The 25,748-nt window shown below is 41.0% G+C and overlaps 3 protein-coding genes across 5 annotated transcripts in view; 2 read left to right on the forward strand and 1 right to left on the reverse strand.

The window, feature by feature from the left end:
* Window positions 1-12,778, forward strand: part of LOC120799112 (cAMP-specific 3',5'-cyclic phosphodiesterase 4D-like) — a 50,815-nt gene extending 38,037 nt beyond the window's left edge. For 2 of the 3 annotated variants that reach the window (XM_040144014.1, XM_040144016.1), the window contains 15 exons: window positions 1,194-1,385; window positions 2,560-2,604; window positions 3,261-3,297; window positions 4,038-4,111; window positions 4,247-4,299; window positions 4,590-4,702; window positions 7,917-8,010; window positions 8,153-8,325; window positions 8,433-8,531; window positions 8,739-8,903; window positions 9,023-9,122; window positions 9,296-9,450; window positions 9,568-9,690; window positions 9,827-10,009; window positions 10,178-12,778. In XM_040144014.1, coding sequence (XP_039999948.1) covers window positions 1,194-1,385; window positions 2,560-2,604; window positions 3,261-3,297; window positions 4,038-4,111; window positions 4,247-4,299; window positions 4,590-4,702; window positions 7,917-8,010; window positions 8,153-8,325; window positions 8,433-8,531; window positions 8,739-8,903; window positions 9,023-9,122; window positions 9,296-9,450; window positions 9,568-9,690; window positions 9,827-10,009; window positions 10,178-10,684 — 2,113 coding nt within the window. In that variant the 3' untranslated portion in view covers window positions 10,685-12,778. The remainder of the gene's footprint in view (window positions 1-1,193; window positions 1,386-2,559; window positions 2,605-3,260; window positions 3,298-4,037; window positions 4,112-4,246; window positions 4,300-4,589; window positions 4,703-7,916; window positions 8,011-8,152; window positions 8,326-8,432; window positions 8,532-8,738; window positions 8,904-9,022; window positions 9,123-9,295; window positions 9,451-9,567; window positions 9,691-9,826; window positions 10,010-10,177) is intronic. The other variant, XM_040144015.1, reaches the window with a different exon arrangement.
* A 1,920-nt stretch (window positions 12,779-14,698) lies between these two features.
* LOC120798589 (ras-related protein Rab-3A-like) lies at window positions 14,699-23,034 on the forward strand. The gene is made up of 5 exons (XM_040142976.1): window positions 14,699-14,807; window positions 16,681-16,905; window positions 18,547-18,665; window positions 19,407-19,531; window positions 20,332-23,034. The coding sequence occupies exons 2-5, from the start codon at window positions 16,681-16,683 to the stop codon at window positions 20,520-20,522; spliced, it is 660 nt and encodes a 219-aa protein (XP_039998910.1). The 5' UTR covers window positions 14,699-14,807; the 3' UTR covers window positions 20,523-23,034.
* Window positions 23,035-23,372: 338 nt separating this feature from the next.
* On the reverse strand, window positions 23,373-25,315 carry LOC120798588 (transcription factor jun-D-like). Its single transcript, XM_040142975.1, has one exon. The coding sequence runs from the start codon at window positions 25,062-25,064 to the stop codon at window positions 24,129-24,131; it is 936 nt and encodes a 311-aa protein (XP_039998909.1). The 5' UTR covers window positions 25,065-25,315; the 3' UTR covers window positions 23,373-24,128.
* Between the last annotated feature and the right edge of the window lie 433 nt (window positions 25,316-25,748).

Raw genomic sequence — 25,748 nt, forward strand, 5'->3', positions numbered from 1 at the left:
AGACCTCCCCTGGATATTCACACCCACACTTGTACCTCACATGCATGAAATTAGCCACACATGTTTTTCACCTTTAATGAAGTGTAGTCCATGTAACTGTTCATTTCAAGTGCATTATCCTAATGATCAGTCCAGCTACAGCAGGAAGGCACACGTGCAGCCATCGGAATTAGAGGCCATTCACTGTCTGTGGCTCTCAACACCCGCTTATTGTGGTTTCAGTCTAATTTTGTTGTTTTTTTCTTAACATCCATTGTAAGACGGATTTAAATACAGTGCTGATTTTAGTCTACTTTGTGAGCTATATCAGATCAGATTTGATAACTGCATTCCCACATATTTCACACTGTCATATCCTTTTTGTCACCCTATTAAAATGGTAATTTTTAGCTCTTATTGTGGTCTTTACTGGCTTATAATGGTTACGCTTCCTTCTAAATTACACTATTTCCTGTTCAAGAGATAAAAAAGGGCCGGATGTTAATACCCAGTGATGAAAGCTTGTGATATTTTTAGGTGTGGAGTATTGTATTTTATATTACATGTCTCCCTTTCATGGTTACTGGAGCAGTACCAGTCTCTTAACTGGAGTAGAGACTGGGATTTCTACTCTGAGAGAGTTATATTGGACACTCTATCCGCAAGAGTAACATTTTTGTCACCAGTTGAAACCTGAAGTCTATGGATCTGTCCTCATTGATCCATCTATTTATCTCACTATCGCATTCACATTGCCTGCAGCAATCACTGAAACTAATTGCTCAAGTGAAAGACACAGTAGCAGCTCTAATTGTAACGACCGGTCAGTCAGTGTATTTATAATAACACTGCTGACAGCTGTTTTTGCACATGTTCCTGTCTGACACTATAAAGAATCACAAGATGATGAAATTCAGTTGATTGATTTGTTTGATACGTCTAGAAACAGAATCATACAGGACAACATGCCTCTTGTTGATCACATAATTGGTCTTAACAGACATTTTGCAGGAGATATGTCCAAACCTGCAGTAGGAGTATCTTCATAGGATAAAATGAACAACTATGTTTCCGGGATGGATGAATAGATGGATGCTTCTTTCATTTCCTTCGCATGCTGTGGCATAAATCTGCATGTTTGTTTTTTTATGTATAAACTTTGTCACCTAACCTCAATAAATTCCCACCCCCTCTCTCTTTCTCTTTCTCCCTAGTTTTGACGTGGAGAATGGATTGTCAGTGGGCCGCAGCCCCCTGGACCCCCAAGCCAGCCCTGGCTCTGGTCTGGTCATACAGGCCAACTTTCCCCACAGCCAGCGACGGGAATCCTTCCTCTACCGCTCGGACTCCGACTTTGACCTTTCACCCAAAGGTCCTTCCAGAAACTCCTCCACTGCCAGTGACCTGTAAGTTAATTTCCAACTCAGCTGTTCGATGAGTTGATACTGCTGATGTATTTCTTTGTGAACAGGAGACATTCTAATGAATAATATACAATGGTTTATGTTTGTTGTGTGTTTAGCGGGATGGGTTTTAAGCAAAATATGTTTTCCTTGATTTATTTCATTTATTTAGATTGTGAAAACTTTTATTTACACCCATGAGAACAGTGCACTGCCTCGCATTAGATCCTGCTCCATACAAACCTTACTTTTATGCAGTGTGCTGTTCATATTTGAATACTAAAAATAAAAAATATTTTTTCCACAACTTTCAAAATAACGTTCAAGACTGCCCTAAAATCATCACCTGATGCAACTTTAGTCATGCCTAGGGACTCAGAATCAATATCAAAAGCGTCTTATGTGCTGTGCTTTAGGTCATATACAAAATGAATGAATATACTGTATATATCCACTGTTCAATCAGTTGAAGTATATACAGTTTATTCACAATTTATGTTTTTCTCTACTTTCTTTCTTGCTTGTGCTGAGAGGTTTCCACACTGGAGGGCTCATATGGTGCACTGGGTTAAGGGTTGGCTCCTTACAAGCTGTAGCAAACAGTTGTGGTCTCAACTTTATTCGCAAATTTGAAACTAGTCGTTTTAGCATTTTCTTTGGATTCCTAGAGAGACCTCCGAAGCCAAAGGCTTTCAGTTTAGGCTGTGTGCTGTCTTTACATAGCTTTGTTTATTCATGTTTCAAAGCTGTTGTGCGCATGTGCTTATATTTGACAGAAGGACTGATAAGAACGGTCTTCCTTGAGCAAATTATTATGTGTTTGTTGTCCCAGTATTTCAATTCTGCAAGCTAATAGGCAGTATTAAAACATGCTGAGCATTACATGTGTCTGAAATATTCACAGTCAGATCTCCAGTCTTGAAAAGAACAACCATACTACAACCAGCTGTTTTTCCTTCACGAAATGCTCGCATGTCAAATCTGCTTCACTGGGACTGCAAGCCGATGGAAAGAAGAGGCTACATTTTGTTTATTGTTTCATTTTTTCGCTGTTTCTCCCCAAGCCAGACTCCCTCCCCCAACCCCCCCACCCCCAACTTTATATTGTTTAAACGCCTTTAAATTTGTAAAGTAAGCAGTCACAGGTGTCCTCATCGACTCTTATCTGTTTTTGAAGGGAAGAAAGCTTGAAGCACTGGGAGGTCAACTGGTTGTCATCTCGGTGAGAAGAACATGATAAAACAAAAATTAGATAAAGACACTGACTCTGTCCCCTTGAAGCTCTCTCCTGCATTCCCTCTAGATGGTTTTATGGCCATTTCCCACCTCCCTCCTGATAAATGTGACTAAATATCAAACACCTCACCTGTGACCCTTGTTAGACCCCCATAAAACACCCAGTTCTGTTTTTGCATGTGACGCTTAATCAAAAACAACCAAGTATAATAACACACTCTGTGGTTTTATTTACTTGTGAGTATTTCAGTAGTTCATATCTATATCACCCACCCTTCTACCTACCCCAGTCCGTCTCCTCACCAACTTATCATACGCAGTGCATGACTTATTGGTTTTTTTGACATAGCTACATTTTATACAGAATAATGATGAAAGGAGTGATGAATGAGGGTATCTGACAAGTAAATATGATAACTAATTATGTCCTCTAGCTGCCTGGTTGCACAGAACCTCAGTTTTTATAACCTAGAAGTGATACCTCCTTTCCATTTATTTCTTCTTAACAAAGTTAAGTTCAGTCTTTTGATTTGACACAGACGAATTATTCAAATTTAGGAGCTTATATATAGGTCCTCTAGTCGGTGTTTCACGTCTTTGTTTGATGCCTTTTCCTCCTGTGTGTTATGTTCTGTATTGCAGACACACAGAGGACATGATTGTTACACCATTTGCACAGGTGAGTCCGCTGAAACCTTTCCATCCAGCCTTTGGAAGTTATATTTCTTTGTATGCCATCTGAAAATTTGCCAGAGGGTCGAATAAAAGGAAAGTCATGTTCGCTTGTTAGCTAAAGACAGCAGGTCTTTAAAAAAACTATAATAAACTCCAGATGGTACGAGACTGGGCTTTACTGCTCCACCGGAACAGCCCCTTAGCCTTATGTTGGCGCTGCGACAGGATCAGGCATCCCGCTGGTGTTGCCTGGCTCTTGCGTGGGATGTGCGTCACACTTGTGCTCACTTTACACAGAGAAAAAAGCAGTGAATCCAAAACTGCTGGATCATGCTGTTTAAATTTGCATTCTGGCTGATAAGGCTTGTACATGGCTCGGGTCCGGACACCGGATACTCCGTGAGCTCTTTCTGTGTGCTGAGTCAGTGTTTGGCTGCAGATGGAGTGACAGACGTGACATAGAGGAGTGTCAGTGATGCCATCAAATCATCAGCAAGAGAGAGGGGAATGCCTCTGTGTAGCACTTCAGCTAGGAGGATGAAAACCACAGTATATGGTTCAAAAGGCTCATCAGCTATTCATATTGAGAAGCACTTGATCTAGCTCAGGATGAATTCATTGAAGGCATGTGCAAGTATTTAAGGCTATCACTGAAGGGACATCTGTGGTTTCATTACATCACAAATGCCATGTACATCGCACTTGATGTATTCGTACATTCAGTTTCTTGTTCCTATCCTATAGGTCCTCGCCAGCCTGAGGACAGTCCGAAGTAACTTTGCCGTCATAACCGGCCAGCAAGATCGCACAGCCAGCAAGTAGGTTTTTAGAAAACGTCCTTGGCTGCTTGATGAATCCTCCCGTGATCTCACCATCACACGTGACAAATATAATTATGCTGTAGTTACAGTATGTCTTTTTACTTGCTGACTGTGGATGGCCTCTGTCTACAGGACGCGATCCTCAGGCAGCAACCCACCATCCATGTGCAAGACCAGCCTCGCAGGTCGGTACTGGTATTAGAATGAGCTATTTACTAATCAATATCCTATAGTCAACATTTGTCAGAAACACACAGAACAACAAGGACATTATCATTATTTTATTTGTGAATTGGGTTAGTGGTAACACATCACAGTGATTAATTAGTAAATTAATGTAAATCACACACAACAAGAACAGTAGACTCACAGCCCAATTTAAGTTTAAAAATCTTCTTGAAACTGGAACAGTATGTCAGTGCTCTCTGAGAACTGAGTCCATCCCATAATGCCTTCCTGTGTCTATCTGGTACAGAGGAGCCTCACCAGCAGCTGGCCATAGAGACTCTAGATGAGCTGGACTGGTGTCTGGAACAATTAGAGACGCTGAAAACTCGACACTCTGTCAGCGAGATGGCTTCAAACAAGGTACTTTAATATAATACACAACACTAACACAGTTAGACACTGGGGTAGGCCACAGAGTGAAACACTGAACATACACACTTGCCTGTCAAAGAATAAAAGGTAGATACAAGCTGCCACACCATTCAGGTTAACGTTTAATACAGCTAAGTTCAGTGCAAGGCTGCAGTGCGTTCACTCTAATCTGTACTGTGATTCACCCCCCCGAAGGATTTTATTAGGCATGTGCATGTGTTTGCCATTTTTAAGATAGTAAGATTCAAACTCAATGAACACAGTACAGTAGATGACCCTGAACTGAGGAAAACAAAGATGATGTGTGATGTTCATCACACAGAAAAAGTTAACCCTTTTACAACAAATAGAGCATTTAAACAAAGTTTATTTTCAGCCCCAGACTGTTGAAATATCTATAAATGTCAATCATTCTTTCCACCACTGTTGTCGTCTCATGTCCCTGCAACTGCTGCTTCAGATGAGACCTTAATAGCCAAAATTCAACAGTCAAATTCATTTAATTGACTTGGTGTTTCCCTTTTGAGAATACGTCAGCATTTTTATTAGAAAAGATCAAAGTAATACATGAAACAATAATAATAATTTTCATCAGTTCTTCATTAATCGATGAGAATCTTTCGCTGCGCACAGATGTTTTATGCCCAAATTACCATGGCTTCCAAGTACAACACTAAGTCTGGGGATTGTGTGCAATGCACTGTAATTGCAGTTAGCCTTCACTGATCCCTAAACAAATCTGAAAGCTCACTAATATGGAGAATCCATCATGAAAATATGAATAGAATCTCCCATCCGTCATCAGATGGGAGAGAGGCTTATTCCGTGAATGAGCAGGATGGTTTCATCCATGCATCTAGAGACTAGACACACAGACACACCCTTCCCCCCACTCATGTGCGGAAAAATGTGAATGAGGTAGTGGGAGCTGAAGATGAAACGGCACCCCCCCCATCTATCCTTCCTCCATATATCCCTCCCCTCTCCTCCTCCTTTCTCAGACTACAGCCCGGTGCTCATGTGATTCCATGATTAGACCGCCCACACAACATACACGTGCTCTTCATACTAACACACACATACACACTCTTCTTCCCATCACATACAGTACATGTACATTGCCCGCCTTGTCTCCCATCACATACATTGCCTGCTCGGATACGTATACCATTACACATGCCACACGCTCACGTGGCAGAGTTTTGCAGGAGGCAAGACCCCCCCCACTCCCCCCATTGCTGCAGATCAGTCAATGAACAGCTTCAGTCAAAGGGGAAGAATTATCTATGCTGGCACTTGGGAACAGAGGCAGGTACATGGGAGGCTGGAGTGAACCTTGTTTCTGCATTGCTGACAATCTTATTGAAGGGTTTTCTTTAAAGTGGATCTCCTGTCACCCCAGAATGTGTCTTTGAGGAAGAGTGAGATCTCTCTGGACCAGTGAAATATTTATGTATGAAAAGCTCAGCTAAGGAAATGCTCATTACACTCCAGTCAGAACAGTTTTCACAAGCAGTTAACACTTACCAAAACTGACCTGGTACTCAACCAAGTAAACACTGACTCCCTGTTCTTCACTGGCACAATGAGACAGTCATAATTATCTTTTAATATTTTACATCAGCTTAAAAACATTGTTAAACTGTAATTTAATAAATAAAAAGTTTGTATGAAGATATGTACGTAAGATATCAGCAATAACTGTTTGTAACCAAAACGTGTAGCTGTAATGGGCCATAAGAGCATTTTTTCATTTAGTTTTTGCTTGTTTTCACACGTATCATTTGCATTATCCAGGCAGCCAGCTTTGAGCGTATATCTATATCAGAATATTTTGTTATCCTCTGTTTATAATCACATTCATGATAATGGTCAATGTACCCACATCTTTGTGGCACAGGGTGTTCTGTTTTATTTTTGGCTACATGAATGAACGCCCCCCCCCAAATCCATTCAAAGCTATTCCTTCATATCCTCTTCAAACTTGGTGCACATGGTGTGTCTCACAACCTCTGCCTCTGACACATTCAGCCCCGCCTACTTTGTATGTCTCTTGGCCAATGACAGACCTCCGTCTCTCCCAGCCTCTGCAGCAGCGGGCGCCTCATTGAGTGCTATTTTTAGGCATTTTTGGAAGGAGGCGGGGATTAGAGTACCTCGTTCTCCCTGTGTTTACACTAATACAGGAGTAGGCAGTAACTGAGTGAATGAGGGAGAGTCAGGGGGAGCCTTGCATCCTTGCATCCCACAGCATTCCCACAGCTTTGCTTCCACTCTCTTGTTCTTCCATGGACCGCTGCACTTTTTTTTTTCTCCATCTCTTCAGCTCTTACTGATCAAAGCTCTCATAGCAGTAACTAGTGGACTGTTTGCTTGCAGTGGATTTTGCTCAGGCAGGCAGTATAGGAGCACGAACTGTCCCTGCTGTCTGTGTCTCTGTCGAACAGGCAGCGTCACAGGAAGACCAGAAAGCTCAGTTCTCTCACTCAGTTGTATTTTTGCTCCCATGCTTGATTTTGCGCTGACATGCCAGAAGTGAATTATTTCATCTCCATGTCGTGGATGTTCTTTCAGGTAAGGAGAGGCGCGGGATGTGCTGGGTGGGAAGGGACGAGACTGCTCCAGGCTCACATGTTGCTCGCTTTGTGAATGAGAGTGAACAAGTGAACAACCAGTTGTTGAGGTCCTCTAAGATTCTAGACATCTTCCATTTAGATATGTGGATTGTTTGAGTGCAGCCTACATGTGAGTAAAGACAGCCATGCATTTTTCTGTGTCCAATCCTTACCCACTGCACTGCTTGTGACATGCAACACACACATGTGCACTCCAGAGATTGTAGGTCTTGTTGATATAACCATTCTGGGTAGATTACTCTGTTAATGTGTTTCCTCTCCAAAACCAATGGTTGTCTGTGTTAAAAAGAGTTTCCTAGACAGTGAGATATTTTAATACATCTGTAGCTACAGAAAAAAACCTCTTTGAGTTCTTATAAGTTTAATGCTCAGCATATTCAGATTGACATTTGCTGCCTTTAAGCGCAGGGGGAGTCAAGAGTTGTGAATTTTTTCTTGGTTGTGGAAGTGCATATTCTCAGAGATGTTACAAGTGCATCATTTGTTTTTCAGAAAATCACTTTCACTCTTGGCACAAATGTTATTTGATCAAACTCATGGATGGTGATGTGTGTTTGTGTCCCCAGTTCAAGAGGATGCTGAACCGAGAGCTCACCCAGCTGTCAGAAACCAGCCGTTCAGGGAACCAGGTGTCTGAGTTCATCTCTAGCACCTTCCTAGGTAAAACACCTCAACTTTGTATAATACAAAACCTGTAAACATATATATACAGGTAAATCAAATCAAAGGATAGTGAAAGGGTTTATCGAGAGCTTACACAATTTTGATCTATATTACTAGTGTGTCTGTTTCCATCTGACAGAGAAACAACATGACATGGACATCATGTCTCCCCCCACCAAGGAGAAGGACAAGAAGAAGCGGCCCATGTCCCAGATCAGCGGTGTGAAGAAGGCCACCCACAGTCCCAGCCTTGCCCCCTCCACCATTCCTCGCTTTGGGGTCAACGCTAGCCAGGAAGGTCTCCTAGCCAAGGTACGAGAACTAGTTCAACCCTTAATTTATCAATTCAAAGCAACTGTTTCTTCTATATGTTCTCCCTTGTGCAGCATGTTGTAATGATATATATTGTTCACTGGCAGGAGTTGCAGGACATAAACAGATGGGGCATTGACATCTTTAAGGTCTCTGAGTATTCTGGGAATCGCCCACTGACTGTCACCATGTACACCATCTTCCAGGTAACACATCTCAACATACTGTACTTTTATTAAACAGAGTATGGTCCTCATACTGCACAACCTCAAACACCTGGCACAGTAAATGAATGAACAAGAGAGTAAATGAATGAATGGAACAATGACGTAACCACCCAATTTTAATAATTGATTTATCTTTACCTTGACTGACCCAGTGTTTGATGTGTTCCTTCTCTCCTGCTGCTATAGGAACGTGATCTGCTAAAGTCCTTTAAGATTCCTGCGGACACTTTCATTACCTTCATGATGACTTTGGAGGATCATTACCATGCTGATGTGGCCTACCACAACAACATCCATGCTGCCGACGTGGTCCAGTCCACACACGTCCTGCTGTCCACACCTGCGCTGGAGGTAGACAGTCACTCTAATTCATCCAAGAGAAAGAGCAAATACAAACTTCTTTTATAGCTGCACGTACACACACAGACACACACATTTTGACTGTCCTTGCCTTTTTGTGTGTGTCCAAGGCTGTGTTCACTGATCTGGAGATCCTCGCTGCTCTGTTTGCCAGCGCCATCCATGATGTGGATCACCCTGGAGTTTCCAATCAGTTTCTCATCAACACCAGTGAGTTGGCATAGCTCCACAGGGATTGTGTGAACGTGTGTGGGCACCGATTGTATGTAACAACATGGATGAGGTGCCTATAAATACGTGTCCGTGTAGAATGTGATTTGTTATACATTGAGGTGGTTTACAGTGCTGCCTGTGAACTTTTTTTTGCCCTTTTTTTCCTTCAGACTCAGAGCTGGCCCTGATGTACAACGACTCGTCGGTGCTGGAGAATCACCACCTGGCTGTAGGCTTTAAGCTTCTGCAGGAAGATAACTGTGACATCTTTCAGAACCTCAGCAAAAAACAGAGACAGTCATTGCGCAAAATGGTCATCGACATGGTAAGACAACTTTGGTAGTGAGAGCACTTGTTCTACCTCAGTTTAAGAATTGAAGAATTTTCTCACACCTTTAAACAGTGAATTCTAGTAGATTTAATTTGATTAATGTTCTTGCAGGTGCTGGCCACAGATATGTCTAAACACATGAACCTATTAGCAGACCTGAAAACCATGGTGGAGACTAAGAAAGTCACCAGTCTAGGAGTCCTGCTCCTGGACAACTATTCTGACCGCATTCAGGTGAGAACCATTCTGTCATTCATACAAAAACACAAAAAAAATAGTTAAAAAGTTAAAAAAATGAATAAATAAGATTAATCTGCTGTAAAAGCCTTTCATTATTTGATATTCACACACTGTTCATTTGTCACTGCAGGTTCTTCAGAACATGGTGCACTGTGCAGACCTGAGTAATCCCACCAAACCTCTTGAGTTGTACCGACAGTGGACGGACCGCATCATGGTGGAGTTTTTCACCCAAGGGGACAGGGAGAGGGACAGGGGCATGGAGATCAGTCCCATGTGTGACAAACACAACGCCTCCATAGAGAAGAACCAGGTACAGTAGAGAGGCCGCAATACTTAATTCATGAAGACCGTTGTAAATCATTATGAAGTGTTGAATTGAAATATAGAAGCTGTGAAGAACATTAAATGTAAAAGGGGGCTGAAAGAAAAAGAGAAATCCCTATATACGTATACACCACTTCTTTTTTCTCTCTTCAAGGTGGGTTTCATTGACTACATTGTTCATCCTCTGTGGGAGACGTGGGCTGACCTGGTGCACCCAGATGCTCAGGAGATCCTGGACACACTAGAGGATAACAGAGAGTGGTACCAGAGTATGATCCCCCACAGCCCTTCACCCAACCCACATGGCCAGGAGAAGGGAGCCCTTGCAGGGGAAGCTTCAGCACTCAGTGGGGGTAGTGGCTCCACTTCTGGCGACAAGTTCCAGTTTGAGTTGACCTTGGAAGAGGAAGGAGAGTCTGATACAGAGAGTCCACCTGAGGAGGAGGAGGGCTACAGTGGCAGGAAGGGGTCCGAACTCTCCAGAACTGATTCAGGCAGTGGATTTGAAGCAGTGTCTGCTAAGATTCACCGGCTCCCCAAAATGCTCACTACTGATTCAGACAGGACGTTTTCAATAGACTCTGATAAAGATATGGCAGAAGAAAGAGAAAAAGACCAGGAAGGCGTCTCTGGGGTACCACGCTTCAGACTTGGCACATAGCACCAGTCGAAAGTTGTTTTGCTTTTGGCCCTTTTTTGTTTATTTGTCTTGATTTTGGTGAATCATCCTCTGTCACTCCCCTTCTCCCACTCCAACCAAACACCACCACCTCTGCTTTCCGTGGACAGGGTGACAGCAAGCCTCGGGGTGCAGAGTACGGGAGTGCGGGCGGTTTTTGGGGGGTTGTTGAGAAAGTCTGCAGTTTTACACAGCAGTCACTTGCACTGGAGAGAGACGGACTGAGAGAGGACAGGAAACCAGGTTTCTGACCAGTCCTTTGTGTTCTGTGTCTTTCAGTCAGACTTACTGTGGATAAAGCTCTACAGAGACAATGAGAAGTTTATTTAAAAAAACTTCAGTTTTTACCAGCCAACCCAAGGTCTACTACAACTAATGACAGAACTGTCTTCCTCTTTTGGAGTATTTGTGAAGAAAGTGAGGAAGGGATGAATGTCCGTGAAAACACGACAAAGTCTTGTAAGACATCTTGCCAAACTTGCAATTTACAGGGACAATGCTGTTTTGCCTGCCTTTTTAGTTTTTTGTTTGTTTGTTTGTTTATTCTGTTGTCCTTTATTTAGGTTCATATGCCATGAAATACAGTAAAAGAAGATTCAGTAAATAGCAGACTCCAAAGCAGTGTAGGCAAAGTAATGTCGGAAAGGAGTTTTGCATGATTTTTATGCAAAACACTTTGAACGTAGCAGACATTTTGAGTGACTCTATCATTATTGTTGTATACGTAGCACTCCTTTCAGCTGGTGTTGCACAGCCCATTTAATTGTGTTCAGCAGGCAGATGTTTTGAAACCGGAACATGATTAGAGTGAATGGGCTGTGCAGACATATTATTTTGAGATTTTGAGTTATTTCAGGCTAACTTTTTCCAGTTTTTATAATCCTACACTATGATATTGTCAGCAACAAAACTGAGCCAGGGTCAGTGTATTATAAGTACAGACATACAGTTACATCTAAAGCAGTGCACATGGTGCCTCCCGGTGTTGACAAGTGGAACTGAAGTTCTGGCATTGGAGGCAAATGATTTGCATGGTTTTGCATAGGCCTATATGGAAAATACACTCAAAACGTATTTAACTGTAGGGCTACCCAAAATATCAGTTAGGTTTCAGTTTTGTTGCGCTTTTTATTATTTTTATTTAGATTTTTTTTTTTATTTCAAGTCAGTAATGTTTGTTTGCATTCTTAATATTTGGCACCTAGTTTATCAGCCTTCAAGTTTAGCACTTTACAGTTTTGTTCATTGCTAGCCCTCATCGTGGTTTTTAAGGGCTTGAGCCAAAACATGAACACATTGGAGGCTGTTGACTGACAAAACAGTTTGTCATTGACTGTAAAGCCACTAGCACAAACGTCATGCAAAAAACACTGTCCATTCAAATCCATTATTGTTACTACATAACGTGTCAAACACAGCACCACCTAATGAAATACCGGTTTTGGTAACATCCACCTGCCTAAAATACCAGACTGATGATGGCAGTGTTTTAGAAGCATAAGTGTTGCAAAGAAGGACGTTCGCATCACTGTAACTGTAAAAACCCAGGAGGTTATCAAGAGACAGTTCCCTGTGCCAGAATTTTTTTCATCTTTTTCCTCTCATTGATCAATATTTTGCTCTTCACAGGGACATAGTCAATGACAAAACAAGTGCCAAGCAAGCATGACACAACCCGTACTGTAATTTCCATTTTGCCACTGGCTACTTTCCATCAGTGACTGATAAAGTTGGTTGATTGTAGCACCCCATGTGCCAATCTGACCCTAATGTTTCTGTTCCTTTTTTTTTTCTAACTCCTGTTCAAACAGTAACTGAAACTGATATTGTCTTAAAACAGTGATGTGTTTTTTTGTGTGTGAATGACTGGGTTGACTTTTTTTTATGTATTTGCTAAGAAAAAAAACCAAAGCACTTTGTATGGTACTTTTACAGTTCTGCACTTCCAGTACAGTTGAACATGTATAATGTGACTGTCTCACTGTTTTTCAGTTGGCGGATGGCCTGGTAATTGAGTTGAATTGCATGGGCTGGACCACTACAGCTCTTAAAGGTTGGATGTTGGAGGGACTGAAGTTTTTTTTTTTTTTTATAATTGACTGTACACAAAAAAAAGTGTTTTGTTGAAATGCATGACATTGGCTGCAGGTTTCAATATGAAATATGAAGATTATATAGCGGACTTACAAAACTTAGCCTGTGGAGAAACTTATTTTATTTTATTACCAAGAAACAGAGTAAATCATGTTTTACTATGTGAACGAGCTGAAAGTTTTTTTGACACCTTATTTTCAAATTGAGGATTTTTTTTTTTTTTCTGGTCATACATGTGTTCACTGACAAGCTGGAGCAAAACATGTGCAATCCTTTCTGTAGCCATAAACAGCACCAAACAGACCAACACTCAAGGATGCCTTCAACACTAAGGACTATTTAACAACAGTTTAACCAGCACAACATGCAAAGACTGAGTCTTTTTCTCTGCGTGTCACTAATTGTTTGATTTTGTACATTTTCCTCACAGTGCTTCATGTACAGTTTATTTATTATTTCTATATTATCTGTCAAAAACAATGGAGCAGTAGACTTTTTTTTAGTCTGAGGTTTAGTGCTTATGTGTAGCTTGATGTGTGAAAAAGTCAAACAGGACAGATTTCAACTATTACTCAGCTTTTTTCCTTCTCGTTTCAGTTCTTTATGTCTGCAAGTAACATTATACATAAGCAAAAATACACTCTTTCATGTTTTTCTGGGTGTAAGAATAGCTGAGTGACAGATTTCCATCTGGGTTTTCTGAAACATCTCTCCTTTCCCTGTCTTCCTCTGTTTTCACTGATCAATGGTCAGATCACATATTCATGGTGAAGATAATTTAGTCATACAGCCTCAACAGTCATCCCAGATCAATATTTCTTTTCTTAGAGATTTTATGAATATGGGTCATGAACTGAGACTACTCCAGCTTTGACAATCCAAACTCTGCTGTTTAACTGTGGGTGTGTTAGCCCTCTCTCAAACTAGACCTGTATGCCTTGCCAATAAAGGAAAAACTCTCCACTCTTCGATGTCTTCTTCTCTGGTTTGATGAGGAAACTAAATAATAAAACATAATAAAACAAAAATAATAATGTAGAATAATCATAAAACATACAGTATTTTCACTCTGAAAAAAATCCAAACAAACATGGCATCCAATCACAAGCACCAAAATCTGTCTATATGATGAATAAAAATTCACTTATCACTAATATGAGGTCAGCGTTGACCACAATTATTATGCAAAATATTAATCTCTTAACAAGCAGCAGCCTGCTGATGGGACAGTCATTACAAAGTGATACTATGCAGGCAATCATGGTTCAAACCCGCAGAACTTTATTTTAGATTCCAAAGTTTCCAAAGGTACGAAACATGGCGAAAGACTGAAGTCTTGGGATTCGAATATTACAATATTTCATATTGTTTAAACATTATATATGTATCTATGTATATACATATGTGTAAGTGTGTAGGATAACACACTGTACATTCTTTGTCTGTGAATGACTTTTTGGCAAAAAAAAGACGGTGTATTAGTCTATGCATATACCATATAACACACAACATGAAGTAGTTTTGTATTGGATTTCCAATTTCCGTATTTTGTCACCTTTATCAAATATGAAAGCTGAGTTTGTGGCAAAGGAAGGATGACCAATTTATATCTTTTACAAACATTAGCTTTTAATAGGGACAAAAGGAAAGGTTGATCCTGAAATTATTATTATTATTACACAATCAGTAGTATTGTTTGCAAGACCCCAGACAATGGGGACGTAAAACCAAAGTCAACAAAGCCCTAGTGTCAAGAGGCTACCTGATAATTCATTCACGTCAATGATACTGAATTAAAACCTGAACAATTTATAGAATGAATGGGGGAGCGTCTCTGTGCGAATGAGCTGATCTCTGATTGGTCAGTCGTTCTGCCAATCATCCTCACGTTCTGTTTGCACCCGCTTATGCCGGGGCTGTCAATCAGGAGGCGCACGAGCTACTGCAGGTGCAAAGCTGGGCACTGGGTTAGCCGCTGCAGCGAAGCCGAGGGAAGAACACACGTTTCAGGGTAAAACCTGCGCTTATTTGTCATTGTGGGGCTGTATTAAGTATAACAGTAGCAACAGATGGCAAGTGGATAATTGTCGCTTATAAGCTTCGAGATTTAGATTGAAAATTTATTCGTAAATAAGGAAGTGTAACCTTCATTTGACATAGCTGGGATGCTTAGCTAGCTGCTGCTACCACTTTTAAATACTGATAACGGTACGCTGTGTTAGCATTAAAGGTAGCGATGCTAGCCTAATTACATGCATTTTTTTAAGGGTAGAAACTGCATGTGTATCTGTATTGCTTCCATCTCTTTAACCTCCGCTTGATCTTTATTTTAGGTGAGTAGTACTGTATAACAGAACACCTTGTTCTGCATTCTCTAGGTTTTTCACCAGCTAACATGATCCAGACTGTCAGTTTCAGCTATATATTCACCAAGAGCTGGCTAACATCAGATAAGCTCCGCTGTGGATAGAAGATGTGGCTTAGGCTGTTTAAATTGGGAACGCGTTGTGTTCAGGGCATTACAGTCGTGGACAGTTCGACACTTTTTCCCAAAATTACTGTGGCCTACGAGGCAAATTCTGGTCAACCATATGTTCATTCATAATTGTCTGGCTAACCTACCGCTCCACGGAGGTTCCCTGCCCTCCCTAGGATGGCAAAGGATAGTCAGTTTAGCTGATGCTTAGTCTGCTAAGCCCCGGTACTTCCGCCCTCTTATCTTGCGTGGGGCGGAGGGATGCATTCCTTGCCTGCCCAGTATTATTGACATGAAGTGGAAACACTCAAGGCTGTGACTGTGTGTTGGCTGGTTGTATTGACACAGACCCTCGAATGCAGCCGCGAAACGGCTGCATCATTTTATTCACTGATCAAGCTATGTCAATGAGACTGTTTGGGAACCATATGGAGTTTAGCTTGACATCAACCAGCAGACGATGGTGATATTATTTAACTTAACCAATGGTTAAAGGGTAAGCCTAAGGCTGTTTTACCTTGGCAGATGAATGCAGATGTTTTTTCCGTTGTCTTTTATAAAGAATGATGATGATCTGTATCTGGTATGTATTCAACATACATTTGACAGCTGCCAGGCCCTCTCGACACATGCGAAAATTCTCATTTGTTCAAACCAAACTGTACTCAGTATTTTGTCATTTGATGTTTCAAACTTGTTTTACGTTTGCATAATGTTATTTTAATAACTTAAACACCTGTAATTTTGTCTACACACGTTTAAGATCTCAGAGGTACAGAGTTGTTGATGTCACTGTGTAGCTCAGGCAAAGGATATCTAAATCTGCTGTGTCGGTCAAAAAATAGTTTCAGAGAATGTTTCTAGAGCTTTGATCTTGCTTTTCTCTGTGTCAGTGGTTTAATTTCCTCATGTCTGTTGAATGTGGTTACAGTGTGCTTTGTAAATTTGATTTTATACATGTTTTTACCATCCATAAACCATTTGAAACAAAATCTGTATGAATATAAAATTATGCAGTCTAATAAAAAAGAGTGTGTTAATCTGTCATAAGTCCTAAAGCAGAACAGTAACATTTTATAAAATTGTAAAGAGGCAAGACTGCACATTTTCCTTGTTCATTTCACAATTTATTTGCACCAAACATTAGATATTTCTGCCAGTGGCAGAGGACTTGTATATGACACTCTAACTACAGGGGTTGGACACAATGTCATGAATATGGTCCCTGCACAATCTGATGGAATCAAATACAGTACCTCTACTATAAGTTCTGCCCTTGTAAAGTTTATGTAATGTTTATTTTTTGTTTGTTTCTATTACCTGGTCCAGCCTCTGTAAATAAAAATACGCTGTTTGTAACATCATCATCTTTGTAACTGATCACTGTGTGATCTCTATCCTTGCATAGATGGCGTCTGCAAATACCACATATGGACAGAAGGACTCCTCGGACCAGAACTTTGATTACATGTTTAAAATCCTCATCATCGGCAACAGCAGCGTAGGAAAGACTTCCTTCCTTTTTCGCTATGCAGATGACTCATTCACACCAGCCTTCGTGAGCACAGTGGGCATTGACTTCAAGGTCAAGACCATCTACAGGAACGACAAGAGGATAAAGCTGCAGATCTGGGTGAGGAAGTGGACACGTATGGTACATGCTTACAGACGTGCTGAGGTCATCAGGTACAGATTGTCTAGTGGTTCCAAGAGCAGGTTAGGCGGGGTTTCCGAGGGTGACAAGAAATGTGGAAAAATATTAAGGGTGAACAGATGTTCTCCTGTTGCTGGCACTTAACTCTGAATTACAGAATTTGGAAAAGAAATTAAAATTCACCTTGCTTTTTGCTTCTTGCTGCTTTTTTGTTGTATCAGTGTTCTGCACTTTACACCACTATTGTGAACTGTGCTGTCTAGAGTCAGGCTCCGTTGAAGAAGTAAGGGTGTAACAGGTGGTCTGTGGTGGTGTGTAGTTTATGGCCACACACTTGTAGTATTTATTTTACATTACATAATCACTACAGATGTTGCAATCGATCTTTTCTCTGTATCTGCTGATACAAAGTCTAATCTGATATATATGTTTCTCTCCATACTAAAGTGACGAGGCACGGCCTCCACCCAAAGTAGTTGTACAGTACAATTAGAAAAACTATTTAGATGTGTCTGAATATGATATAAGAAAGTGCAGTCTGTACAAATGCTTTCCTTTTAATGGTTTCTTTAATGTTAGAATTACTGTTACAAAAAGGTTTGTACAGGATTCAAACAGTCTGTTAATGAGCAATATACTGAAATTGAGATGCAGGTTTGAAAAGCAGTTATATCAGTGACACAGTATAAGGCTGCAACTATCCATTATTTTCATTAACCATTAATGTGTTGAATATTTTCTCAAATAATCATTTAGTCTATAAAAAGTTAGGAACCATCCAGCCCAGTTTCCCATAGTCCAAGTTGGCGTCTTCAAGTGTAATGTCTGCCTGACAAAACAGTCTAAAACACAAAGATATTCAGTTTACAATGATGTTAAACGAATCCTCACATTGGACAAGCTGCACCCAGATAATGTTTAGCATTAACTAATTGTTTCAGCCCAACAGTACTTAAAGTTCAAAAAGCCTGCAAAAAAGTAGATTTGATTAACCAGAGTCGAAGCAAATGTCGTTAGTACCAGCAAGTCCTCTTTAATAAGAATGCACGTTTTTCATGCTGCTCCATCACATCTGTGACTTCAGCAGTCTCTGTTAGCATGTATCTCTAATGATTCCCAGCTGTTAAACTGGCCTCTCCATTCCCTAGAATCACTTCATCTGCTGTGTAATGGCAATACCCTTGAAGTGTACTTAACATGAGCCATAAAGACTGACCCTGGGTCTAATTGCTTATTACATTCGACACCAGAGGAATACCTAATGCTCACGGGAGTTTGGCTGAATGTTAAATCTAGACTATAATCAGGAGAAACATGCACAGCCATAAATTGTTTGCAGGTGCTGAGTGACGATTATCGACACAAAAAGACGAAAAGAATACCCGCACACTGCTGTCTTGTTACCAGTGCTTCTTAAATTCTACATGGGCAAAACAATGGAAGACCATCTGTGGGTGAAATGTTCTCACGTCCATGTCCTTGAGACAGCAGTGTTGCTGTATATTTTTGTGTATGTTTTCATCTGAATATAAGGCTCATCTTGTTCTAAAATAATACTGTATATACTCAAAAATAACATTTAAGTGAAAACAATGATGTTCACGTGTTGTGTTTGTGTAGGATACCGCTGGCCAGGAGCGCTACAGGACGATCACCACAGCTTACTACAGGGGAGCCATGGGCTTCATCCTCATGTATGATATAACCAACGAGGAGTCCTTCAACGCCGTGCAAGACTGGTGAGGGACAACTGAGTATATATGTTTTGTGTGTATGAAGGCAGCAAGTGAACAACTTGCAATCTTAGTTCTTTAATTTTACACAGCTTTCTTGTTGTTAGTATCATATTTTCCTACAGCTGAGTTTCTGAGATCAGTGGTTGCAGGCACTAGACGCATAGTGAAACCACAGGAGTGGTCAGACATTTGCACAGGTTTCAGACAAGTCGGTTTAACCTAATTATCTAGCACTTGTTTTCAAGTGAAAGATAGATGAAAGTATTAATAATGTCCATCATAATCCTCTGTTGCTTCATCAAACTGCATATTTGTACGACAAATAGAAGTACTTTAGGTCAAAGTTGAACCAGAAAGGAACACAAAAGAAACTAGTGGTCCAAATTAGTGGATTAGATAATTGCAACAAACCTGACTTTTTTGCCAACCTGCCTGGTTGCTTGTGTTGTGTTACCTTGTTGACTCTTGTGAAGCTGTTGCTACTGCCTCCACCATTTTCCTACACCTCAGCATGAAATTTGTTATTAAAATGCCATCATAAGCAACAGGAATAATGGTTGTTAAAAAAAAAAAAAAAAAAGTTTTTTTTCATTTTTACCTTGGCAAAATGCGGATGATGCATGTGAGTCAGTTCTGTTAGAGTATTGTGCCTTCTGACAAACTGGAACCTGTAAGAAATTAAATATACTTATGAGATTCAGTCTGTCCAAATAGCTGACCACACTATAATGTATGTGCTAACAGGTCAACCCAGATCAAGACATACTCATGGGACAATGCTCAGGTGCTCTTGGTGGGGAACAAGTGTGACATGGACGATGAACGAGTAGTGGCTGCAGAGAGGGGCAGGCAGCTGGCAGAACAGCTGGGTAAGTCATCTGGTCAGAAAGAAAACTGGATACCATGTCTCTCTTGGTATTAATCTTCCCCTCCTGGACGCATTTGTGAAAATTATATATAATTATGACTCACAGTGTTGTTCTGTAAATAGTGGGTTAGATTATTGACTAAATTATGTAGATAAATATTAGTAAAGTCCATAATGTTCGGGTTATATTTTGACTGTCAGGTTTTGGTTCAGCTCAGTGGGCATTTAAGGCATTGTAGTTTGTAGTTTTGGAAGCAAATATCCTGTTTAATATCTCTTTTTAGTTGGCATACTGTATGTCATCATGAAAAAGAATTTTCAGCTTGCTACATTACAGAATTTCACAGTTTGAAAATGATGCTATAAAATTCTGGCAGCAGTTACTGTACATCACAAATAAAAAGGCAGCTATATAAGTCAGTCCTACTAACATGAGTCTTAACTTGCAGCATGTGTCAGTTTTAACAGATATCTGATAATCAGCACTTTCTCCTTCATCAGGAAACTTAGGTCGCAGCTTTTTTTTGACAAGCTAATTGTTATTTTCTACTCTTCCTTTTAGAACTTGTAACATCAAAAATATATCACCTGGGGAGTGATCAGAATTGTCAGACTATAGTCATAGTATCATATGTAATATGACTGTGATTAGACACAATTTCAAACCACCAAGTTTTCTAAGTATGATCTGAAAAGATGGAATTAGTTGTTTTCAAGACTTATGAATAGATTTCAATTAAAAATACTGGACCAATAAGTGTAACCATAGCCTCTCTCTGCCTCTGTCACCCCTCCATGCAGGTTTTGAGTACTTTGAGGCGAGCGCCAAAGACAACATTAACGTGAAGCAGACCTTCGAGCGGCTGGTGGACATCATCTGTGAGAGGATGGCAGAGAGTCTGGACAACAATGACCCAAATGTCACCGGAGCTAAACAGGGGCCACAGCTCAATGAGCAGCCTCATAGGTCCCATCAAGATTGTGCTTGCTAAACACGACTACACACACACATAAATACACACACTGTCTGCTGTCCTGAAATCCACACACCTTAGTTATTTTTTTCAGTTTGTCTCTTGCTGTCTCTTTCTTTCTCATAAGGAAATAAATCAGAATGCAAACACTGCCATTCAGAGTCACATAACGTGGCTGCTTTAATTCTCCACCCCTGTCACTACACCAAGAGCTCTATCCACGAGCCGGCTTTCCCCAAATATTTGGTGTTTTCAGAGATGTCATCCAAAGGTTTTTGTTCATTTTGTGTAACACAAGACATGTGATAGTGATAATTTAGTCAGAGGGGTGAAGAAAGTTCAACAAAGGTATCAACAATCCCAAGTTGTCTTTATTTCATACTTATACACATACAGTACACACACAGACACGCACGCACGCACACATGCGCACACACTAAAAGGCCAGTGAAGGCTGAGACTCCATCATTCCTTATTGACAAGTCTACAATTGGGGTTAACTCCAAAAGGCTGTGAAGGAAGGATATTTTCCTCCACCTCCAGGTCCTAATGCCTCAAACCTAAATGGATAGAAATCAATTGCAGTTGTTTCACTTTTAGAATATATGTTTCTCGCTGTGGATAGAGTTGATGGGGTTTTTGGCTGGGTGTGGTTTTGAGCATGTGAAATCTCCCGTCGTTCCCAGTGTTGATTGAGTTTCTACAGGTAGTTATGATCCAAGTTTGACATCCAAACAGGGTCATTTGAAAGTTTGTCCTACTTTGAATTTTAGGAATAAATGCAAGAATAGCAAAAGTCATGCATATCAGTTTGCTAGTCAAGTTACATCGTTATAGGAGTCATCTTCAGCCCCTTCCCAGATTTTTAAACATTTTTTAAGGATCTGCATGGCCCCTAGGGCTGCTAGATATTTGATTTCTAGGTTTTTTTTTTGTTTTGTTTTTGTTTTTTTTACTTTTGTTACTGTTTTTTAAGACATGACAAAAAAAGGATAAGTGATGTCTTTCACCACACAGGGAAGAGTGTATAAATGTTTAAAAGCCAATAGATGTGCATTTTTAAATGCATATATAATATAAATACATATATAAGTAACATATTATACACTCTGAATGATTTAGGATATTGGATTCCTACCTGTGCTTTAGTGAGGGGGTGCATGTTGATGTTTTTAGCTGATGATGGTTGGATGGTTATTTGTCTGAGCGGCTGTCTGAATTAAAAACCCATCAGTCATACAGTTTCAGTACCAAACGGAGCTAAAGGTTTAACATGTTAAGCCCATGGCCCCTTCTCATTGTATTAACTTTCATTCACTGCATACAATGTGCACCATGCACTCAGTAGAATGGCATGTGATTCAGTGTGAGCACTGGTACACCACAGAGCTGCCATCTCCATCAACTTCAGGATAGTTTCTTAGAGTATGTCATTGTAGATGATATTTCTGTCTATTTTAGGGAAAACATGATGTTTTTAAGCATGTTTAATGTCAAATGGTGCGTTTTATTTCTCTCTCTGATGCTAAGGTTAGGGATTTGTCTGCTTGAGTATACAGTACAAAACGTTCTGTAAATCATGCTTTCACAGATGTGCTGAGGCATGCGAAAATATTTTCCACACCTCAGTTATTTCAAAATACAACATTTGTTTTGTATTATTTATAACTTAATTTATTTTTACGATAGTTTTCTTCCTAGATTATGCACTGCAATCTGCACTTGACTTTTTAAAGAGATGTTCAGTAGTATTCATTGCTTAAACTATTCCAGCTTTTTAATGAAAATGTGTTTGTGTTTACAGTGAGTACAAAGCTTAACATGCTTCCTCAAGAGGAAAGTTAAACATTCCAGTGTAAGAGCCTCTTATCATGTCCACACAGCTTTAGTGGGAAGTTTGTTTGTCTTTTGTTATCAGTTATGTAACTCTTAAGGCTTGGTAGAGTGGAAGCCGACTGTTCTCATAGAGCAATAGCAGTTCTTTATCTCCACACCCAAATATCAGCAGCATACAATCCTGCAGACGATTTGTAACACATGTATTGTATGTGGCTGTGTGAATATACAGTTTGTATGAAGGCAGTTGTAATATTTGTTCTTTCCAAAGAGGTCTTGACAATAAATTTAGAGCCAAAAAAGAGTGCTTGTTACATACTTGTTAGACTTGTACTGACAAAGTTGTCTGATAGTGCTTTCCTATGCTGTGTAGTAATTTCAAAATTGTTTTGGGAAGTAAACTGAGTACTCTGAACACTTCATTAAAAAAGTGATGGTTCTTACTGCATCGGTTCACTTTTGACTTGATTGTTACTTTATTTATTGTGTTTTGCTACAGCTGTAAACTTGCCGATGACGTAGAAACACATATCACTCCTGTTCAACTCACTGCCGCCTCTTTCTCCCTCCCTGTCATAAACCTTTGTAAATAGGAATTTTCTGCCCGTCAGGTATTAGTTGTGTGAAATGTGCTGTAATTCTGTGATACCAGATTTGCTAAAATGAGTAATCAATAAACAGATTCTAAATGCTGGAGTTTTGTGTTGGTTCAACAAAATCTTCCCAAAGGTCAGTGATTTACAAGAAGAGCACGTGATGTTTCAGAAATGGTTTAGAGTAAATTGTATTGTGCCCACCAGAGGGCATAATACTGGGATAATGTCTTGTTTTCTGCCCTTGGAGTTGTTTGACCATCTATGGTTTGGTTCAGCTTCTCTACTGCACTTAATACAACACCCACAGTGTCAACTGTGCATGAAAAGATAAATGTAAAGGCTTAAAATGATGCATTTATTCTCTCAAAATGTTCCATCAAACTATAATACGGCAAGCAGAAGCCCTTCGTCTTAGTAAGAAACAAAAGACATGAGCTGTAGTAATGTAGTGAATTTAATAAATGTCAGGTAGAGACTTGAAAGTCCATTACACATGGATAGATATGGTTTCTCAGTACTTGCGCATACATTCATGGAAGTCTGGTGACTGAAGAACTACACAGCAGCCACCATAATGAAAAATACAATGGTTACTGTACATAAAAGCGACAAGACATGCAGTGTTCATTTTTGCAAAATGATAAAAGGGAAAAACTACAAATAAGACCATATGTAAAATAAGAAATGTTTCAGTAAATAAAAAATATATATATATTTGTCATTGCTAAGTGCTTGTAAACAAGTAAGGCATAATATTATACAGTGGATGACAGCACTTGGTGACACCCTGTTGTTTGGTTGCACTCTTGTTGAGATTGTCCAGCTTACACACAGATAAGTGCTATCCACCACAAGTCCGCTGGATAGCAATTTTGCTACATGGCTTCCCAAAAATTAGGGCGACAAAACAAGTCTGTTTCCTGCTTAACACTGCCAGATTCTCCTGAATCGGAAGAGGCTGCAGCCCATACCTGCTGCTGGCTAACCTGTCATTTTTCCAGTTGACTTGCAGGCCTGTTCATCTCTATACAGCGCAATGCAATTGTTTCTCAGTTGCAGCCTCGTATCTGGAGGGTGCATTTACAATGGCCTCGCGTTAGGAGTTTAGGTTACAAAAGGCAAATGTTCCTCAAAACACGGTCCTGTATCCTCAGAGCATATTTCGAGCTGGAAAAACCTCCACGAAGGGGATCTAGTAAGCCTGGACCTGGTTCGGTAAAAGCTGGCACCCGCTGCTGACATGGTTCATCACCTTCTGCTTCAGCTGTGCCACTTGCTCCCTGAGGACGCTGGCTGTGGAGGCCAGCTCAGTATTCTGTGTTTTCAGGGTCTTGACCTTGTCCTCCAGCCGAGAGATCCTCTCCAGTTTTCTCTTGCGGCATTTGGAGGCGGCTATCCTGTTCCGCAGCTTTTTCCTCTCCGCCTTGATGCGCTCCTGGTTGTCCATGTCAATGGGGGACAGAGGGGGGCTGTCCCCGAAGCTCTGCATGTCTGGTACCGTCTGAGGCTCGTCCTTGACCACGCCGGCAGACTGGAGTCGTGACAGAGCCGCCGCAGCGGCCGCCTGTTGCTGCGCGCCGGCCAGATGAGACGGGGGCGGCGGGAAGGGGATGGTGTCCGTGGAGTAGTTGATGGTGGTGGCTCCCAGCGGACTGGTCGCATAGCCGTTCAACGTAGTGTATACAGGAAGGTCTGATGTCTGGAGCCCGGCGGACCCGACCGCGTTGGACGACGCCAGGAGCTCCAGTCTGTCCACAGAGACGCACCCCGATTCGCTCAGCTGGTTCTGCTTGTGAAGATCCTCCAGCGCCTTGACGAAGCCCTCCGCGAACTCCTGCTCGTCACTGGCAGACTTCGGGTAGAGGAACTGGGAGGTCGGGTTGGTGGTGGTGACCAGACCGTTGGACTGGATGATAAGGCGCTCCAAGTCCGGAGAGGTTAGTTTCAACAGTCCCAAGTCTGCTGAGTTGAGAAGTCCGTCCGTGTCCCTGAGCGGGTTTGATTTGAGCTCGGAGTTCTGGTCGTCCAGGTTCAGACTAATTTCCTTCTTCATCATCGTGGTCTGGGAAAAGATGTTGGAAACCCTCGGAGTATTCACCTCGGTGCCTGGGTAGAGGGTTGTTTCCATTCTACACCCTCACATGAGGGAGTATTGAGCGTTACGCATTAACGACTGTTGAGCAGACACATCCAAACAGAGGGAAATCAGCTGATCCTAATATTATGCGACCCTGCTTCCTTATCTCCTTCTTGAGCAATATCAGCCCAACTCTCAGTCGACTACTTTACGTGTTGTTGTGCCTGAGGGGCTCTGATGTGTCTCTCCTCCGCGCAGTTGATATTGTCTTTTCCCGATGGCACGACTGCTATGCGCAGCGCCAGACCTCGCTCGCTTTCTAGCCCTAAAAATTCCATTATGTCACTCCAGAGCGCGGAGATTGGCCCAAAATGACGTTGGTTTCCGGTTCAATTTGAATAAGGGGCCGAGCTGGTCCTTATTGCCATGGTGACTTTAAGTAAACTACAAACAGTGCAATGCATTGTGGTTTGATGTCATAGCATAAAAAAGCTCGGGGTCGCCAAACGAGAGCAGAGACTGGGCGGGGAAGGTGTAAGAAGCGAGGGCCAAGGAAAGGAAGAACAAGGAACAGGCTTTACAGAAACTGTTCCTTCAGCTCAGGCTAAGGCAGCTTTTAAGGAAGAACTAGAATAGAATACAATGGAAGGAGTAGGACAGGGTAGAACTCTGGTCTGATTTCAGGGGTTGAACTTCTAAGTCAGTTCAAAGTTTGATTCATTAGACTTTAGACTA

Source organism: Xiphias gladius, chromosome 14 (assembly GCF_016859285.1).
Source record: "Xiphias gladius isolate SHS-SW01 ecotype Sanya breed wild chromosome 14, ASM1685928v1, whole genome shotgun sequence".
Lineage (NCBI taxonomy): Eukaryota > Metazoa > Chordata > Actinopteri > Istiophoriformes > Xiphiidae > Xiphias > Xiphias gladius.

What these genes read in the sequence shown, in the direction of transcription:
- LOC120798589 (XM_040142976.1), top strand. Translation starts at nt 16,681, where the DNA reads ATGGCGTCTGCAAATACCACATATGGACAGAAGGACTCCTCGGACCAG. An exon ending in GGATAAAGCTGCAGATCTGG is followed by an intron (nt 16,906 to 18,546) that starts GTGAGGAAGTGG and finishes GTGTTTGTGTAG; the next exon opens with GATACCGCTGGCCAGGAGCG. An exon ending in GCAGCTGGCAGAACAGCTGG is followed by an intron (nt 19,532 to 20,331) that starts GTAAGTCATCTG and finishes CCCTCCATGCAG; the next exon opens with GTTTTGAGTACTTTGAGGCG.
- LOC120798588 (XM_040142975.1), bottom strand. Translation starts at nt 25,064, where the DNA reads ATGGAAACAACCCTCTACCCAGGCACCGAGGTGAATACTCCGAGGGTT.